The sequence below is a fragment of the Paroedura picta genome, unplaced genomic scaffold (assembly GCF_049243985.1).
Source record: "Paroedura picta isolate Pp20150507F unplaced genomic scaffold, Ppicta_v3.0 Ppicta_v3_sca21, whole genome shotgun sequence".
Classification (NCBI taxonomy): domain Eukaryota; kingdom Metazoa; phylum Chordata; class Lepidosauria; order Squamata; family Gekkonidae; genus Paroedura; species Paroedura picta.
In genome coordinates, this window is record NW_027518618.1 from 5,018,405 (window position 1) to 5,038,247 (window position 19,843).

Below are 19,843 nucleotides of genomic sequence, written 5' to 3' on the forward strand. Positions count from 1 at the left end.
ACTTGGCCCGTCTCCCGAACGCCGCACCACAGATTCCAGTCCGCCCGAGCCGCCATCCTGCCCGGATGGCCGCCAGGGAGGAGGCTCGCCTCACTTCCCTAGGCTTGGGGAAAATCGCTTCTCCTCCGCCCAGCGAATGCCCTTCCCTGCCTGTGCGCCCGGATCCTCGCATGCCTGCCCGCCCGCCGCCGACTGCACCCTTCCCACCCGCACCCCAGACGACCCTCCCTGCCCGCCACTCTCGATCCCCACCGTCCAGCCACGGCATTCGCCGCCCGCACACTTTCCCACCCCCACCCACACCCCACTTGCGCCTCACTGCATTCCCGCCCTTCCCTGCCGCCGCCACCGACACGCCCCGACATCTGAAGGCCGCTTGCCCTCTGCCACTGAGGCCCGCCTGCTACATTGCCGCCAAGACCACGAGCACGCAGACGACCCGCCGCCCACGCTCCAACTTCCCCGCCGACAACAGGAGCCCGCGAAGGAGCGGCCCGCACTCCACGATGGCCGCGCCCACTACGGGCCTGCCGGCGAGCCGCCACCCGCGCTGCAACATCGCTGCCAACATAACGAGCCCGGCAGGAGCCCACAACCTCCCTTCTCGCCTCACTCTGCTGCCCGCTGTCACGACAAGGATGCCGCTGAGCCGCCGCCCGCCCTCCAAAATGGCCGCTATCACGAGTAAGGTCCCCTGCCTCGCGCTGCCCTCGCCTCTTCTTCCCTCTCCCCGGGGACCCTTGCCATGCTGTGCGCCGCTGCCGCTGCGGCACATCTGCCAGGGCCCCTTCCAGAGAGCCCTGCCCGCACCCCCACACCCCCTGCTAGTGCTCATTGTATTTTCTCTACAATGGGCTTTATTCCTAGTGATAATGATAATGTAGTCATGCATCTCCCAGTCAGCAACCTCCTCTGAGTGCTCCCAAGTAATAGCCTTACGAGGGAGTTAGCATAGGATCTCTCTACCCAGAAAAGATTTCATAAAACTTTTTATGCAGGGTTCTCGCCCACTGTCATCTTCTCTAACAATCCTCCATTAACTTCAAGGGAAGCTGTTCCAACCTTTTCAGCCTACCTGTTTCTGCACCCATCCCACTTCTTTCTCGAGAGGGTAAAACAGAAACGTGCCCACAGGATTCTGCTCTAGACAGATGCATGCCCTCTGAGACCTAGTGGGGAGAGAGCTGCAGTGGCACTGTTGCAAGGTAGCCTCTGTGTTCATCGTGTGGCCTAGGAAGTGACGCTGGCGCTCAGCTTCAGTTTCACATAGCAAAGTTGGGTTGTTGGAAGGGCACATAGGCGGTGCAGTCATATATGTTCTGGGCCTTGGAGCAGGGCCACAGTCTCCCTTGGGTCAAGGCCAACTCTGGGAGGTGGCTTTGCCTGTCCCAAAACACAGCCTGTTTCAGGGTGCAAGAGAGGCAGAGCACCAGACACGGGGCCACTGGGCAGAGTGGTGCTCCAAGGCATCTTGTCTGCAGAGCGTGCAAGGTGTGTGTGTGCAAAGTGTGCACATGTATCTGTGGGGTGCTTCTGAGAGTGCACAATTGCATCTCAGAAGAGGCACATAGAAGGTTCCTGGTCCTTGAGCAGTTGGGAGCTTGGGGGCCGGGAGCAGCTTGGGCAGCCAGAGGAAATCAGGGCCCTGACGGAACTTGACCAGTTCAGGCGCGGCCGCACATGCGCGATACGCGAGCGGGGCAGTTGCCCTGCCGGTCCCCAGCCTAAAAAAGGTTGGGGACCACTGATCTAGAGCATGGTTATCCACTATCAAATTCTGGATAAAATTACGTTATCGCTCCACTCCTAATAGTCTCTTGTATGATCTAAGTTATCCTTTTGTTTCTAAATGGTACTGGCAGATCCAACATAAAATTCACACTCTGGGTATCAACTTGGAGCCTCTGGCTAATTATGAGGAGTTTCAAATATACAGTATTATTAGACATAGAATCCGTGATATTGAGAGACAGACCATCGAAGCGGGAATCAATCGGACTTGTTTCCTCCGCTTCTTCGGCCTTGCTCCCAACACAGGTCAGGGAGCTACTTATATGCAAAGTCTTATTAACCCACTCCATCGTCGTGCTTTTATGCTTGCTAGATTAAACATCTTCCCATCAGCAGTCCTAGCAGGCAGATACAGCAATGTACCAATTGGGAACAGACTTTGTAAATTTTGCCAATTAGAGCCAGACAGTGCCACATATTCTACTCTATTGCCCATCACATTCTATGCTTAGACAACAACTGGTTGTCCCTATCACGATGGACCTTTCTGGCCCTGTGGACAGAATAACCAGACATTTGTTAGCTGATAGGTCCCCAGAAATAATGGGACTGGTGGCCGAATTCTTGGCTACTGTGATACAAAAGGACAGTCGGCTAGGCAAGAATCAGGTCTAGACCAGGGGCACCTACAACTGGTGGAAATTACTGATTGCTGGGCATTCTGGAGGAATCTACCGTTGGTTACTGCTTATTTTATTCTCTTTTATTTATCTAGACTATGTAATTTTGGCTCGGACCTAGTGTCGGCCATGGCGACGCTGGGGCTCTCGCAATTTGTTGCTGGGCCCACCCATCAGGCCAGCCACACCCTCGACCTGATCTTTGGGGCAGGGATAGAGGTGGTTCTGGATACAGCTTTGGCCATACCATGGCCATACCATTATGCCCTGCTGGCTCGGATCAAGACCCCACCCCTTCCCCAGTTGGGCGGCGGGCGCATTTTTGCCCGCCCAAGGAGACTCATGGATCCAATTGGTTTCCAGAATGCTCTGCGGGACCCGAAACCTCCCGGCATCTCGTTAGCGGCCAGGGTGGAAGACTGGCAGTCCCGCCTGCCGGCTGCCATAGACGAGATTGCTCCTAGACGTCTTCTCTGCCCTCGACTCAAACGGGTACCCTGGTATACTGGGGAGCTCCGGGAGAAGAAGAGGGAATTGAGACGACTAGAGCGAGTGTGGCGGAAGGCCCGTGACGAGGCTACAAGAACATCTCATCGCACGTTTATGAGGGCGTATGAGATGGCAGTGAAAGCGGCTAAACGTGACTTCTTTGCCGCGGAAATTGCATCCGCTAGCTCTTGCCCAGCTCAACTATTTAGGGTTGTTAGATCTCTTACCGCCCTGGAAGATGGGCACCAAAATAGTAGGAATTTGACCATCAGCTGTGAGGCATTTGCGAGCCATTTCGCGGATAAAGTCTTGTCGCTCCGCCACTCCCTTCCAGCTACAGTTAATACAGTTAATGAACTAGAGGCCCGTTGGCTGCCTTTGGAGGTAACGTTTGATGGCTTCAGGCGGCTCTCTTTATCCGAAGTGGATGGGTTGCTGGGGAGGATGAGGGCAACCACCTGCCCCCTTGATCCCTGTCCGTCTTGGCTCCTTAAGGGGAGGGATGGACGGATAGGTGAGCAGCTCAGGGATATTGTTAACTGCTCTCTCCAGTTGGGGGAGTTTCCTGAGGTGCTGAAGGAGGCGATGGTGTGCCCTCTCCTCAAGAAGCCATCCCTGACCCACATGACCCTGCAAGCTACCGCCCAGTAGCGCATTTAGCGTTCCTGGGTAAGGTGGTGGAAAGGGCTGCGGCAGACCAGCTCCTAGTGTTCCTGGAAGATACTTCGGCACTCGATCCATACCAGTCTGGCTTTCGCCCTGGTCATGGGGTGGAGACTGTGTTGGTCTCCTTGTTGGATGACCTCCGTCGCCAGCTTGACCGAGGTGGCTCTGCTGTGCTAGTTCTTTTAGATCTGTCGGCCGCGTTTGACGTGGTCGATCACTAGCTGCTAGCGAGCCGCCTTGCCGGTACGGGGATAAGGGGTACAGCGTTACACTGGATACGCTCCTTCCTCCAAAACCGGACACAGAGGGTAGCCATGGGAGACGAAGTATTGGGCCCTTACCGGCTCCCTTGTGTGGTCCCACAGGGCTCGGTGCTCTCTCCTACATTATTTAACATCTTTATGCACCCTCTGGCTCAACTGGTACGGAGCTATGGGCTGGGTTGCCACCAGTACGCTGATGACACCCAGCTCTTTCTCCTCATGGATGGCCACCCGGACTCCCCCCCAGATCCATTTGCCAGATGTTTGGAAGCCGTAGCTGGATGGCTCGAGCAGAGTTGCCTGAAATTCAACCCCTCCAAGACGGAGGTTCTGTGTTTGGGCCGTAGGGGGGCAGATCAGGAAGCGCGCTTACCCTTTCTGGCCGGGACGCAACTTAATATCGCGTCTCAGGCCAGGAATTTAGGGGTGACCATTGATGCCTCACTAACACTCGAGGCACAGGTTAAACAGGTAGCTAGCCGGGCATTTTTCCATCTTCGCCAGGCTCGGCTACTAGCGCCCTATCTGCCCTCCGAACACCTGGCCACAGTGATCCATGCGACGGTCACCTCTAGACTAGATTTCTATAACTCGCTCTACACCGGCCTGCCTCTGGGCTTGATCCGGAAACTGCAACTCGTCCAAAATGCGGCTGCTAGAGTCCTCACAGCTACACCATGGAGGGCTCACATCCAGCCAGTTCTGAGGCAGCTGCATTGGTTACCGGTCGCCTTCCGGATCAGGTTCAAGGTTTTGGTTTTGACCTTCAAGTCCGTCCGTGGTCTAGGCCCAGCATATATTAGGGACCGCCTTTTGCCCTATATCCCCCGCAGGGCTTTACGCTCTGCGGGGGCTAACCTACTGGTCGTTCCCGGCCCCAAGGAAGCCCGCCTGGCCTCGACTAGGGCCAAGGCCTTTTCGGTCCTGGCCCCAACCTGGTGGAATGAGCTCCCGGAAGAGCTGAGGGCCCTGCGGGAATTGTCATCATTCCACAGGGCCTGTAAGAAGGAGCTCTTCCGCCAGGCTTATAACTGAGGCCGGGCGGAAAGAAGATCAGCCCCCCCCCCTCACAAACTGGCGGTAGAGAGCGTCACCCCCCTCCTGTAGTTGGGGATGCGGAGAGCAAATGAGTAGGCTACGCCATCGCCATTACTGTAAAGTATCGGTTTTTATTGTCATTTTATGGTTTTAGGGGACGGGGTTATGTAAGCCGCCTCGAGCCTTTGGGGGGAGGCGGGGTATAAATATAATAATAATAATAATAATAATAATAATAATAATAATAATAATAATAATAATAATTTTATCAATCAATTAATTATAATTATGAATTACCCTTGTTCTCATGATGTTTTATATGCCATTAAAGGTTTTTTGAATTTGAATTTGTATTGTTGTTTGTATTGTTCCTGGTTGATGTTAGCCACTCTGAGCCTTTGGGGAGGGCGGTATATAAATATAATAATAATAAAAACCTTGGGTTTGGGCAGGGGTCTCAGCAGCAGCTGCTCTGCCTCTGGGTGCTGTCCCAGCCTCCATCTTGGCCCCTATTCCAGTCCCAGTGACCCTGGCTAGGCCTGCTGCCTCTGGCTAATGTACTATTTCCCCTTCTCTTTTTCAGGATGGCCCAGAAAAGGTCACAACCGTGCCTGCATCTGGAGTAGCCGGGGGTATGGGGAGAAGGCCCGGGCCACCACTTCTTCCTGCCAGTGCGGTGCTCGAGCGTGACCATCTTTGGTGATGGCAAGTGGGAGGGGCCCAGCAGCAAGTCCCCCAGCAGGCAGTAGTGGGCCGACAGGCCACAGGGCCTTCCTTCCCGGCTGCAGCTGAGGCCTGTGTGTCCCGATGGCGATGTGTGGTGCCCTCCCGCCAGGCACAGGAGTCAGTACTGCCTTTGGACTATGACCTCATATCGACCAGTTCGTGAGATTGGAGACGTGGGTGGGCCCGGCTTGAAAGGCGGTGGTGGCGACTACTACTCTTTGGGGTTCTGGGCACAGAATGGCTGCACGAGGCATCTTGAGGGCACTGCTGCCCCACGGCCAGCCACCACCACCCCAGCCATGCCGAAAATGGGTGTCCGGGCCAGAATCGCTGACTGGCCTCCCAAGAGAGAAGGGCTAAAGGACCCAACCCGTGACCTGGAGACCCCAGCCTCTGTGCCGCGGGGCTCCCAGAACGGCCAGCCTCCCAGTGGGTTCAGGGGCTTCCAGCGCCTGGCCCGGAGGCGGTCTAAAGATGCTGAGTTCCAGGACAGCTGGCCGCGCTCCCCAGCCAGGAGCTTCCTACCGCTGCAGAACAGGAGCAACAGCGAGATGACCCTCAGTGAGTGTGACCTGGATGAGGCCTTGGAGCCCCGGGGGGCCAGGCTGACTGGCGGACTGCCCCTCTTCCGCGAGTATGGAAGCACCTCCTCCATCGACGTACAGGGCATCTCGGAGCAGAGGTTCTATGACATGCTCAAGGAGTTCCGCAGCGGGAACCCACTCTCCCAGCCACTGGAGTCTTGCCGAGCCCCCCGGAGCAGCAAAGCTGAAGCCAGGACCAGCCATGGGCTGCCCCCATCGGGGGATGATTTCTCCCTGCAGCAGCACAAGGAGAAGTCCCGCAAGAAGGGGCCCAAGGCAGAGGTGGGTGGGGACTCCATCTTCCGGAAGCTGCGAAGTGGACGTAGCGAGGCAGAGGTCAGCAAGGCCCTCTCTGACACTCTGGAGGAAGGCCGGGCCTGGTTGTGCCCCAAAAGTTTTGCACACTATGATGTCCAGAGCATGCTCTTTGACCTCAACGAGGTGGTGGCCAGGCGGGCCTACGTGGTGCAGAGGAGAAACACAGCCACGGGTGCCTCTGCTGCCTCCCGGTCCTGTGGCCTGGGGGGCCCAGAGCCCCCCACTGCCTCCTTCCTCAGTGTCGAGGAGCTGAGCTGCAAGGAGAACCTGGAGCATGACCCCGGAGATGACCAGAGCAATGACCTGCTGCTCAGCTGCCCCCACTTCCGGAACGAGATCGGTGGTCAGCAGGAGCGCAACATCAGCTTCTCCTGGGCCTCTGCCAGCTCCCCAAGGGGCGGGGAGGGCAGCCCAGGGGAGGCTTGTCTGGCCCCCCCTTCCTGTACCAATGCCAGTGTCTCCGTGCTGGAGTTCCCCAAGGAGCACCAGCAGAATGCCAGCAGGCTGAAGCACTACAGCATCGAGCACGTGGACTTGGGTGCCCGCTACTACCATGATTATTTCTGCAGCCAAGGTGAGTGGGAGGGGGGCAGCAGGGGGCTTGCCAGGGCTCACCATCCCCCCATTCCTCGAACCTTCCAGCCGGGTGAGCTCAGCGCAGTGCAGAGCTGTTGTGTGGCTGGGCTGGGTCGCTGTTTCGGGATGGGGGGAGGAAGGTCTGTGATCTGGGGGGGGGGAGGGGTGTGAGCAGCCTGCCCCTTTCTCTCTCTTCCCAGAGCATTCCAACTACTTTGGAGTGGATGAGAAGCTGGGGCCCGTGGCTGTTAGCATCAGGCGTGAGAAGCTGGAGGACCACCGGGAGCACGGGCCTCAGTACCAGTACAGGATCATCTTCCGCACCAGCGAGGTAGGGCCCTCCAATGCGGGCCGGCAGGGAGGCCTCTTCTCTGGCAGGTTCTCCTCCCTCCCCACTCTGTGGGCTTTGCTGGGGTCCTTTGGCTGCCCTCACATGTTGATCGGTGTGAGGTGTCCTGTCCTGTAGGGTGGTGCCGCTGGGGAAGGAGGGGGCAACCAAAAGGCAGCAGTGTACCACTTGGGGAGGCCCTTGCAGGAGCTATGGCAAGTTCTGGGCCCAGGACGAGGAGCCAGGTTGCTGCAAGGCCCTAGACTGCCAGGTTGGCTTCCCACCCCCATCCTGCCCCAGTGCCTCAAGGACTGGTTGGGTGCCAGGCATGAACCAGTGGTTGTGCTGAGTGGCCTCCAGGGGTCAGGAGGGCCGCAGGGACCTGCTGCTGGTTGGTCACAGACCAGCTAAACTGAGGAACCTCTCAAGGTCCCCAGAGCCCAGGCACACTGGGTTGCCTTGGACCTGGTTTGCCTCCAGCCTCAACCAAGGAGAGTCCTTCTGCCATCCCACTACCCTTGCAGACCCTAAAAGGCCAGTCCTTGCTCCACAGGAGCCTGCAGAGACCCTCCAGTGGTCCAGCTCCCTGAGCAGAGCGGTATGCCTCCCCTCCCCCACAGGCTCTTGCAAGCATGCTGTGGGGGAAACCACACAGGGTTGGGTGGTGGGGCAAGACTGACAGAGAGGAAGAAGGAAGGCAGAACATGACAAAAAACCCCGCCAGCTGGAGGAGAAACCCCCCCCCCACACACACACACACACACATTTCTTCTGTCCTGGGGAGTTCTCTGCTTCCTGTGGGGGCTCTTGGCGGCATCTTACAGATTTGAAGGAGGGCGGTCAGGAGGCTGGGAGTGCCCGAGGGAATCCAGTGATTTTGTTGAGCATGAACACAGATGTCTCCCGTAGGCCTGTCTCTGCCTCTTCGGGTGCCACCCTGGAATTCTGGTAGGCACCCAGGAGGAGCCAGGCGACTTGCCACTCATTCCCCCACCCCCACCCCCTGCCCTGTGTGTCCCGGAAATCCTCACAGTCTTGCAGCTCATTGTCTGATGGCTCCCCCCTTGCTGCCCTACTCCTTCTCCAAGAGTCCTGTGAGTCCCTGCAGCTGTGTGGCTTCTGGCCCTTGCCCTGGGGGGTGGGGCTCTGGGAAGCTCCCAGGGCTGCTTCAACTGATCCTCAGTAGCCACCAGCTCCTGGGCCATAGAGGTGGAAGCCTTCCCAAGCCCAGCAGAGGGCATCATGGTGCAGGAAGATCGTGTTCCTAGCAAGGTGGTAGCTTGCTGGTGACCCCCACCTGGCCAAGGCTGCACTGGGGTGGCCAAGAAGTGGGCTCCCAGGCCAGGGCAAAGCTTGCAAGCTCCCAGCATTGTCCAGGGGCGGCTCCTGTGACCCACCCACTGTTCCTCTGCCCGACAGCTGACCACACTCCGGGGGTCCATCCTGGAGGACGCCACGCCCACCACCACCAAGCACGGCACTGTGCGCGGGCTGCCCCTCAAGGACGCGCTGGAGCATGTGGTCCCTGAGCTGAACATCCACTGCCTGCGGCTGGCCCTGAACACCCCCAAAGTAACCGAGCAGCTGCTGAAGCTGGATGAGCAGGGAGTAAGTTTGGGAGGCAGGGGCCAGGCACCTCTTGGCTAGGTGCCTGGGCAGCAGGCTCCTCTCAAGGGTCCCCTCTGCTCTTGCCTTTGCCTTCCTGGGACACATAGGCTGGGCCTGGGGATGAGGCCCGGGTTCAGCCTGGGGGGTTGGGGAAGAGAGCGTCTCTCACCCGGGGCCCTCCTCCCCATCCCCCATTGGCAGCTCTGTCAGAAGCACAAGGTGGGCATTCTGTACTGCAAAGCCCATCAGAGCTCGGAGGAAGAGATGTACAACAACGAAGAGGCCGGCCCAGCCCTGGAGGAGTTCCTGCAGCTACTTGGGGAGAAAGTGTGCCTGCGTGGGTTCAGCAAGTATGCCGCCCAGCTGGACACCAAAAGTAGGTTCCTGGGGGAGGGGGAGGGGGAGGATGCTGAGGAGCCTCCCCCCCCCCCCGCTGACCCCCCTGCGGCCTTTCTGCCTTGCAGCGGACTCCACGGGCACCCACTCCCTCTACACCACCTACCAGGGCTACGAGATCATGTTCCACGTTTCAACCATGCTCCCATACACCCCCAACAACCGGCAGCAGGTAAGGGGGCCCTGCCCAGAGCAGCCCAGGGGGGTCATTTCTTGCCTCCCGCTCCTTTCAGGCAGGGACCTGAGCAGCCATGCCCCTCCCCCGGGCATATGGGGGAGGGGAACGGTGGTGCTGGTGGGTGTCATAGCATGGACCCTGGAAAGGACAGCTCAGGTTGCAGCATTGGGGCAGTCCCGTTCCCTTCTCACCCTGGCAGCCCTGGAACACTCCTCACCACAGAGGCTGAAACATCTTTTTCCCCAGCTGCTCAGGAAGAGGCACATTGGGAACGACATTGTTACCATCATCTTCCAGGAGCCAGGGGCCCTGCCCTTCACCCCCCAAAACATCCGCTCCCATTTCCAGCACGTCTTTGTCATCGTCCGGGCCCTGAGTCCTTGCACGGAGAATGTCTGCTACAGGTGAAGAAGGCTCTGCCTGCCTGTCCTGTCCCATCCCGTTCCTCTGTCTCTCCCGAAAAAGCCATTGTCCACCGCAAAGCTAGTGGCTTGCCAGCCAAAATGTATTTGCTGGCACCTGTGGGCCCAAGCATTTTCTGTGCCACTGCCTGGAAAACCTGCAGAAGTGCGGCCCTCCCCTGCACTCTGGTTGATGGGGGCATGTGGTGGGGGCTCTCTGGGAACAATAGGACTCTGAGCAGGTGGGGATGGTCAGTGGTGGGCCTTGGTGGCTATCACCTGCCCATTTGCCATTTGCTGTGTCCAGGAAGGGTCGGTTCCTTGCAAATTTCTCACCTGCACACCCCCATCCCAAGGATGTTGAGGCCTTCATAAGAACATCAGAAGAGCCCAGCTGGGTCAGACCAGGGAGGTTCCATCCAGTCCAGCATCTTGTTTCATGCAGTGGCTAACCAGGTTCTGCCCCTAAGGACTAGTGCCTTTGTAGGTGAATGTTCTCCTCAGCCACCATGGCTAGAAGCCACCAATGGACTTCCCTTTCATAACATGATTTTCGAGGCAGCTTTCTGGGTTGGCCTGAAGGACCGCAAGAGTTGATTTCTCCTGTCTCTAGTGTTTGAGGTTGGGAGAGCCTTCTATAAGGTGACCTTCATTACATCAAGTGTGTTTTATCCCCTTCCTGTCTGCAGCGTGGCGGTGACCCGATCCAAAGACGTCCCACCCTTTGGACCGGCTATCCCCAGCAGAGCCACATTCCGCAAATCAGATGTCTTCCGAGACTTCCTGCTGGCCAAGGTGATCAACGCCGAGAACGCTGCTCACAAGTCAGACAAATTCCACACCATGGCCACCCGCACGCGCCAAGAATACTTGAAGGACCTGGCAGAGAACTGCGTCACCAGCACCCCCATCGACTCCACGGGGAAGTTCAACCTGATCTCACTGGCATCCAAGAAGAAGGAGAAGACGAAGGCCCGGGTGGGAGCTGAGCAATACAGTGCGGGGGCCATTGTCTGGAGAGTGTGGGCCCAGGATTACACCCAAGGCGTGGAAGCCGAGTGTGTCCTAGGCATCTCCAATGAGTTCATCGTTCTCTTGGACCTGGCCACCAAGGAGGTGGTGTTCAACTGCTTTTGTGCGGATGTGATTGGCTGGACTCCGGACGCGCTTGCCATCAAGATCTTCTACGGTCGTGGAGACCACATCTCTGTCCGGGCCCTGGATAACAATCCAGACGACATCAAGGAGATTGTGCAGAGGCTGAAGGTGAGGGGTGGCTCTGGGGCCTCTGGGCCTTCCTTTTCCTGCATAGCCAGTGAACCTGAGGGTCTCTCCTGACCCAATTGCTCAGCCCCCTCCTCTTCTCAGGTGAAGAGCTCTGGCTGGGAGACCGTGGAGATGACGCTGCGGAGGAATGGCCTTGGCCAGCTGGGCTTCCACGTGAAGTTTGATGGAACAGTGGCGGAGGTGGAAGAGTACGGCTTCGCCTGGCAAGCAGGGCTGCGGCAGGGCAGCCGGCTGGTTGAGATTTGCAAGGTGGCTGTGGTCACACTCAGCCATGACCAGATGATTGACTGGCTGCGCACCTCCGTGACAGTCAAGGTGGTCATCATCCCACCCCATGAGGATGGCACTCCTCGCAGGTAGCTTGCTCTCCCTTCCTCCCTCTTCAGAAGTAGCTAGCGGGGCCTGGGCAGTGGGTGCCCCAGAGGAAAGCTCAGCTCCACAGGAGGTACAGATGGTGCCAGCAGTGTGCCCAGGGGCTCTGGGCCAGTCATTTGGGGGATCAGCTCAAGACCCCTTGAGCTGCTCGGATGAAAGCAGCTTTTGTTTCTGTGGGTCACAGGAGGGCCGGGTGCAAGAGAAGGGCCCGCCAAGGTCTCAGAATGTAGAAAGGCTTGTAAGATGACCAGAGTCAGTGCAGGTCCTGTTTCTTGCTGGAAGCTAGTTTGGGTGGGAGTGTCTCTCCAGGAGATCTCTGCAGGGAGGGGAGAACAGTGCACCTGGGGGAAACAGGACCTGCCAACGAGGCTCAGGGGCAGCAGCTACGGGTACTGAGCCCTCTACCCAGTCCTCTTTCAGAGGCACTGAGTTCAAATTATCCCACTGGGTGTAGGTGGGCAGGGAGAAAGGAGGGCCCTGCTGGGGCATGACGAGTGATTCTGCCAGCTCTCCTCTTCAGGAAGGGAGCAGATCCAGACATCCGAGGACTGCCGGAAGCGGGGCAGGGCTGGCGTGGAAACCTACCTCGTCCTGCCCGCTGAGCCCCAGTCCCTGAGGTCAGAAGTGGGGTGAGGTGAAGGAGAAGCCAAAGGCCTTCAATGCAGGCCGAGACTAAGGCAGGTCTGCCGGTCCCCCTCCCCAGTTATGTCCTCTAGGAAAGGTGGGCATGACCAAAACACCTGGAGAGGGAGGAGGCAGCTGCCCCAGGCGTTGGAGGGTGCAGGCCCAGCTCCACACGGGGCCTCAAGAGGCAGGTGGGGCTTCCAGCTCCGGACGGCCCAGGTGCCCTCCTTCCCAGTCAGTTTCCTCTCCCCTTCCCAGTCAGTTTCCTCTGAGCTCAGGCAGGAGCCAGTGAGAGGGTGAGAGGAGGCCTTTGTCCCAGGGAGGTCTGATGGGGCTTGCCAATTGGGGCAGGGAGAAGGGTGACATTGGCAGTTCAGTGCCAGCTGTGGCCAGTGGGCGGCTGCATGTTAGGGCTTGCCTCTGCCAGCTTGCACAGAGACTTCAGCACTGCTGGTCCTGCCTCCAGGTGCCCTAGCTGAAGAGCCGGTGGGAGAGGGGGATCTGCTTCCTCTCTCCCTCCGTCTGGCTGCAGGGAACAGAAGCCATGCTGGGACAGCTGACCAAGGGCCCTCCCAGGCAGGGGAAGGGAGTACCTCCCCTTTTCAGAGCCTGTTTCTCCAGTTTTCTTTTCCTCCAGCAGTTCTCCTGCTTGGCTGGAAGTTCTGGTTTGGCACACAAGGGGGCTGGCTGGCTAGCTGGTTGGCTGATACACGACACTCTAGGCTGTACCATGAGGCTTATCTGAAACTGGGCCTCCCAGAGAGCAGCCCAGGAGGATCCCTGAGCCTCACACCAAAAAGCATTGCATGGGTGGGTGGGTGGGAGGGTGGGCGAGATGCACTGCCTACTTTCCTCGTCGTCAGCCTCACAATAGGTTGAGCCCCTCCCTCCCTTTGGGTGGGGGATTTTCCTCAGAGGCACACAGACCTAGCAGCAGCAGCCCAGAGGGAAGCCTGGTGGAAGAACAGTGGGCTTGCTCCTCACCTGGGGCTTTCCCTCTTCTCCAGGGGCTGGGCTGAGTCCTTCAGAGCAAGCACCATGGAGCCCAAGGTGGAGCTGGAGAGCCTACCAGTGGGCTACCGGCCCCCCTATCGCAGCAACTCCACTTGGCAATGGAGCGGGTCTGCCACCCATGGCTCTTCATTGGTCTCCAAGTGGGAAGAGCAGCCTGCCCCTGCCGGCCACAGCCAGTCACAGTCCCTCACCAGAACCCCCAAGCAGAATGCGGCAGCTCCCTACCGAGAGGCACAGCCCTTGCACAGTAAGAGGTGAGGTGAGGTGGCCTCCAACACCTTCCAGTCTGCTCTCCCTGTCATGCTCTCTTCCCCCCCCCCCCTCCAGTGACCAGTCATGGTCTCAGTGGCCTGTTGCCATGAACTCCCATGCCTTCACCAACTTGCTTTGGAGGAGTGAGGGAGAGGGAGAGTCAGCAGGTGGGCTCAGAAATTCTCTCTCCCTCCCCGGACAGGCCAGTGAGCTTCCCAGAGACTCCCCATGCAGCAGCATCTGCGCTAGCTGGAGCAGAGCGAACACAAGCTTATCGGCAGCCCTCAAGCAGCTTTTCCATCCCAGCCTCTTCCGGAATGGCCTATTCCCGGTACAAGCATTCTCCAGACAGGTAGGCAAATGTGGGAACTTCCTGCTGAGTGACACTAGCCATGGTGGTTTTTTGAGGGGAGCCCACGTATTTTGGAGGGCTCCAGAGGATTCATGGACCTCAGAGGGCTTGAGGACAAAGTAGTTTCAAGTGCTCCTGGCAGCTGAGAGAGCAGGACAGTGCCCAGTGGTTAGAGGAGGTGAGCAGGACTCTGGAGACGTGTGCAGAATGCTTTCCAAGGTATGAGGGCACAAGGAGGGGAGGCTGCTTACTCAGTGGCCAGATTCACCACAAGATTAGTGCTGTTTTAGCAGCCACTCCTGAGCCAAGGAGCCAGACTACCATGTTTTGAGATGCTATGGCGGGGGAGGGTCCATAAAGAGCCCCCCCCTTCACCCTCCATCAACAGGTCTTGGACATTGGGGAAATTTACGGTGGAATTTCCGCACTACTTAGGGAGCCCGTACATTCCCAGCCTCCACCCATTCACGGTCCCCCATGGGGAACTCTTTCCAGTCCACAAGGTATTGCAGCTTTCCACGATGCCAGCGAGAGTCCAAAATCTGGTTCACTTCATAGTGTGTCTCTTTATCCACAAAGACGGGAATGGGTGCTGCGGGAGCAGGGTGCCAAGCATCTGGAGGCGGGGCCTTTTTCAGCAAGCTGGAATGAAAAATGGGATGAACATGCCTGTAAGTCTTTGGCAGATCTAGTTCAACAGTCACAGAGTTTATAAGGTGTTTAACCAAGCTTGCGGGAGGGTTGTTGGCTGCGCAAGTTCGTTGTGGACAAGTAAGCCAGGTCCCCAACTACCCATGATGGGGCTGCACTTCTTTTCTTGTCAGCCTGCTCTTTATAGTCCCGTTTTGCCTTCTCCAAGCAAACAAAGAAGCCAGTTTTGAGGCGGAGGGCAACCCAGCACAAGGAATGAAATGCACTTGCTTTGAAAACGCATCCACTACCACCCAGATGACAGTTTTCCCATGGCTGGGTGGGAGGTCTGTTATAAAGTCCATAGTGATCTCCTTCCAAGAAGCTGAGTGGGTGGGCAGTGGCTGCAGCAATCCCTTTTTCTTCCTGCTGACTTCGCAGTGAGACACACAGAGCACCCTTGAGCATACAATTCTACATCCTTGCGAAGGGTCAGCCACCAATAGTGCCGCCGCACTAGGTGCAAAGTTTTTACAAAGTCAAAATGCCCTGCAGCCTTGGAATCATGGCACAATTTCAAAACATTCCCCCGCGCTGCAGCGGACACATACAGTTTGTCTCCCCGGCAGAACAGCCCCTCCTTCTCCTGAAGCTCTGGCTGGAGGCGGGCAAATTCTGGGTCACACGTGACGTCCTTCTGGACCCACCCCTCGGGTGGGAGCCCTGCCAGCCCCCCAGCTCCTCGTCACCACTGCCAAACCCAACTGGGTAGGCGTGAAAATTATATCCACCAATGGCTCCTGCTTGCACTCATATTGGGGAAGGCGCGACAGCGCATCGGCCAGAAGGTTCATTTTACCAGGCAGATGCTTTAGAGTAAAGTTGAAGCGGGAGAAAAACTCAGCCCAACGCATTTGTTTCGCTGACAGCTAGTGGGGCTGCTTTAATGCCTGCAGATTTTTATGTTCAGTCCAAATGACAAAGGGGAGGGCGGACCCTTCCAATCAATGCCGCCAGGTAGTCAATGCGAGCTTCACAGCTGCAGCCTCTTTTTCCCAAATTGCTCAGTTCTTCTCCGGCCCAGAGACTTTTTGGGAAAGGTAGGCAAGGTGGTGCAGGCACCCATCCTCCCCCTCCTGAAGGATCACCGCTCCCATGGTCACATCCGAAGAATCCACTTGTACCGTAAAAGCCTTGTTGGGGTCGGCATGGGCTAGTACCGGCTCCGTACTAAAAAGCGTTTTCATGGTCTCAAAGGCAGCCTGACAGTTCTCTGACCACGACAATGGGGCACTGGGTTTTGAAGCCTGTTTCCCCCCCCCCTTTTGTTTTTAGCAAGTCAGTAAGTGTCAGCGCCACCCAGGCGAAGTTGGGGAAGAAGGAGCGGTAGAAGTTGGCAAACCCTAAGAAACTTTACAGTTGCTTGCGCGTGCGAAGCGGCTCCCACGCAAGCAGGTCTTGAACCTTACTAGGGTCTCAATGCCTGCATGCGACACCCAGTAGCCCAGGAAGTCCTCACAATCCTTGTGGAACTCGCACTTAGACAGTTTCTCATATAAATGGTTCTCACGCAGTCGGCGCAGAACTTCCCTCAACAACTGCACATGCTCAGAGGGATTTTCTGAATATAAAAGAATATCATCCAATTATACCAGGGCCCCTTTGTACAAAAGATCATGCATGAGTTTGTTGATTACTTTCATGAACACACCGGGAGCGCCGGCCAAACCGAACGGCATAACGATGTATTCAGATTGGTCCAGCGGGGTGTTAAAAGTTGTCAGGTACTCGTGCCCTTTCTTTATTCTAATAAGCCTCTCTCAAATCCTACTTGGTAAAAATCCGCGCCTTCCCCAAGTGTCCCAGCAAGTCTTTTATTAAGGACAGAGGGTAAGCGTTAGAAGTGGAGACTGCATTCAAACCCCTATAATCCGTGCACAACCTCAATGTGCCATCTTTCTTCTTTACAAAGAGTACTGGAGCAGCCATGGGGGAGGTTGTGGGATGAATGAAACCTGTAGCCAGATCCAAAAAGGCTCGCAACTCAGTCATCTCCCTGGGGCTCATAGAGTACAACTTCGCCATGGGGAGCGGTTACCTCGGCTTCAATTCAGTGGCACAATCCGTTTTTCGGTGGGGGCAGTAGCTGATTGCACTCCTTCTCCGCGAATACCTCCTGCAAATCCCAATACTCTTTAGGCAACCCAGGTGGCCCGATGCGACACACGGCTGCATGCTCATACCGTCCTTCCAAGTCAGTGCCCCGGGTTTTCGGTCTGCAGTGCCGCTGGCGCCGTGGGTCATTAAATCGCAGCACTCAGGATCTCCAGCACACGCTGGGGTCATGCTTGCGCAGCCAGTCGAGACCCAGGACAAATGGGAAGGCTACACTGGGGGCCACCACCGGCTGAATTCGTTCCCAATGTTCTGCAACTTCTAAGTCCAGCAGGAGGGTGCGGGACACCGCCTCCCCCCCTTTCACGCACTTCCCATCCATCTGGGCAAAGTGGAGCAGCTTGCGGAGCGGCTCCACCCCCACCCCCTCCCCCAAAGTTTGAATTAACAGGGAGTTAATCAGTGTCCGGGTACACCCAGAGTCTAAAATGCTTTGCACCCCCACTTTCCTCCCCGTCCTGGGAACAGTCAACATCACTGGGAGGAGTAGTAGGGGGATGGGATTCACCGAGCGCTTGCCCCTGCCTCGGACCTGCTGCCGGGGCCACTTCACAGCAGGTCGTCCTCAGTTCCCGACAGCTCCCCCGAGGCTCTTCTGTCCTCAGTCCCACTCTTGCTAGTGGAGGAGGACGAGTGGATAATGGGCTCCAGGTTGGGGGTCAGCAGCGCCTTCGCCAACTTCTTTCCCACAGATGGTCCTTTCGCTGGGCCGGCAGTGGGCTTGCCAGTCGTGGCTTTCCCCGGAGACTTCTCTTGGGTGGTTACTGAGGTCTCCTTGGAGGGGCAGTTGGCAAGTAAATGACAGTGTCCTCCGCATCCCAGGCACAACCCCTTCTCGCGGCGCCTCACCCTCTGCGGCATCCGGGGTGGATTATTTCGACCGGGGGCTTCACTTTGGGGTCGCCGACTTCTTCCCTCCCTTGGGCTTCTCTTCCTCGAGTTTGGCCGCCAGGTGCATCCTCTTCTCCACTTCGTCAGCCAGCCTGACCCAACCCTTCAGTTAATGGGTCATCCAGGCATTTTTTGTCCACCTCCATATGCAGCCCCTTCCGGAATGCCTGGACCCGCTGTGTGGGATGAAGGCCACCAGCTTACGGAACTCTTGGGAGTACTGAGCCATCGAGATCAATCCCTGCTCAAGGTTCCGCAGGTTCCATTCTGCGGTCTCTGCCTCAAGCGGGTCCTCGAAGCGCTCCCGCATGCTGCAGATAAAGCAGTCGTAATTCCGGACCTCGGTTTGGGCATATTTGTAGAGGCTGATGAACCACTTCGCAGCCTCGCCATCCATGCAGTCACCCGCAAACCGGACTTGGTCCGTATCATCTCAGAACGTGTGGCCAAACTCGACCATGTAGCCTTGGAGTTGGATCAGGAAGCCGTGGAACTCCTCAGGCTCTCCGTTGAAATGGATACGAAAGCGGCGGTGGCGCCGCCCGTCCCACGCTCTGCCCAGGGCCCGGGCTGCCGGCTGGTTCACCTGGGGTTGAGCCAGGGCCAGGGGTTCCCCCCGCCCTCGATCGGAGTGGCCACCTCTCGCGCCGCCCGTCTCGGTACCACCAGCCCAACAGTGCCCTCTGGAAACAGGGTGGGGCGCCTCAATTCCACCAGGAAAAAACACGCGTCCCGTTGCAAATCCTTGTCCGGATCCTCAGCCACCATTGCCAGCCACTCCCGCATGCAATCCATTCGGTCCTGGAGCTACAGATTCTCCAGGAGGATTTCGGTTTTTTGGTTGGGGACCCCGTGTCGAAGTGTCGTCCCCCACTCAATCTCCACTGGATCATCATATCTGGAGAAGCATCTGCGATCCGTGATGTGCCTCTCAAGAAAATAGGCTCCCCGGGCTGTCCAGGGTGGTTGCCATCCCATACCTAGTAATGGTCTGGGTAGCTGTCCTAGTACGAGCCCAAGTGCCATCATGGCTCCGCTACCGGCACCCCGGCTGGATCCGCCTTTGGGAGCCACTGAGCCATCCGGCTGGTCCGGGGTTGGCTCTTCTCCATGGTGCGACATCCTGGGCCCGAGAAAGTCAGTTGTGAGATTCGACTAACTGTCAAAGGCTGACAGACTCACAACTAGGCTTCTGGATTAATAGAAAGCTTTATTGGAAGTAGATCTGAACACTGCAACGTCTGTAGTCGAATACATGGCAAGCAAGCAGTTATCAGTGCATCCTTCCCACCCAATTGCTCCATGTTTCCCAGGGCACCCTGCCCCCCCCACCCCGCTCACAGGTGCCATCCTGGGCTTCCTGCCAGACCGTCTCTGAGGAACCGGCACCCTCCCTTTCAGATAAAGTACAGAGCAACATTTACAAGAAAGTGTTACAACATGAAGAAGAAGAAGAGTTGGTTCTTATATGCCGCTTTTCCCTACCCGAAAGAGGCTCAAAGCGGCTTACAGTCGCCTTCCCATTCCTCTCCCCACAACAGACACCCTGTGGGGTGGGTGAGGCTGAGAGAGCCCTGATATTCCTGCTCAGTCAGAACAGTTTTATCAGTGCCGTGGCGAGCCCAAGGTCACCCAGCTGGCTGCATGTGGGGGAGCGCAGAATCGAACCTGGCATGCCAGATTAGAAGTCCGCACTCCTAACCACTACACCAAACTGGCTCAAACTGGCATAAAAGGATATAGTTCAGGGTTGTCAAAAAGGTTACAAAAGGTTCTTCAAACAACACACATCAAACCAACATGGAGTTCCTCTGGTCAACCACAAATCATGGCAGAGATCAGAGGGGCTGATCCTGACAAGGGAGGCCTTTGTTGTTTCTCTTCGGAAGAGCCCTCTCTCATTCCACTCCTGGCAAGGACAACCCAGTGGTGCTAATTGCCTCCAATGGACCCAGATGTTTGGGTGAGCCACACACTGGAGGGAGAAGGCCCTACAGTAAACCAGTAATCCTCTTCTGGAGAGGGCATCACAGTGGGGCAGAGGAGGTTCCAGAAGGGAATGAGGAGCTGGGGGCTTCTCCCTTTGTGGGCAGCAAGGGCTGTGCCAGAAGGGCATGGAAGGAGGCCAAGGGAGACGAAAACCAAGTGGGAGGGATGTAGACAAACTGGAGCGTGTCCAGAGGAGGGCAACGAAGATGGTGAGGGGTTTGGAGACCAAGACATATGAAGAAAGGTTGGGGGAGCTTGGTCTGTTTAGCCTA

General features: G+C 57.1%; 1 protein-coding gene across 4 annotated transcripts in view; it reads left to right on the top strand.

Moving 5' to 3' along the window:
- The window catches only part of SIPA1L3 (signal induced proliferation associated 1 like 3), a 64,698-nt gene that overhangs the window by 35,226 nt on the left and 9,629 nt on the right, over nucleotides 1-19,843 (top strand). For 3 of the 4 annotated variants that reach the window (XM_077318557.1, XM_077318559.1, XM_077318558.1), the window contains 10 exons: nucleotides 5,451-7,069; nucleotides 7,272-7,402; nucleotides 8,819-9,007; nucleotides 9,209-9,383; nucleotides 9,472-9,575; nucleotides 9,828-9,985; nucleotides 10,672-11,248; nucleotides 11,351-11,625; nucleotides 13,276-13,536; nucleotides 13,737-13,886. In XM_077318557.1, coding sequence (XP_077174672.1) covers nucleotides 5,731-7,069; nucleotides 7,272-7,402; nucleotides 8,819-9,007; nucleotides 9,209-9,383; nucleotides 9,472-9,575; nucleotides 9,828-9,985; nucleotides 10,672-11,248; nucleotides 11,351-11,625; nucleotides 13,276-13,536; nucleotides 13,737-13,886 — 3,359 coding nt within the window. In that variant the 5' untranslated portion in view covers nucleotides 5,451-5,730. The remainder of the gene's footprint in view (nucleotides 1-5,450; nucleotides 7,070-7,271; nucleotides 7,403-8,818; nucleotides 9,008-9,208; nucleotides 9,384-9,471; nucleotides 9,576-9,827; nucleotides 9,986-10,671; nucleotides 11,249-11,350; nucleotides 11,626-13,275; nucleotides 13,537-13,736; nucleotides 13,887-19,843) is intronic. The other variant, XM_077318560.1, reaches the window with a different exon arrangement.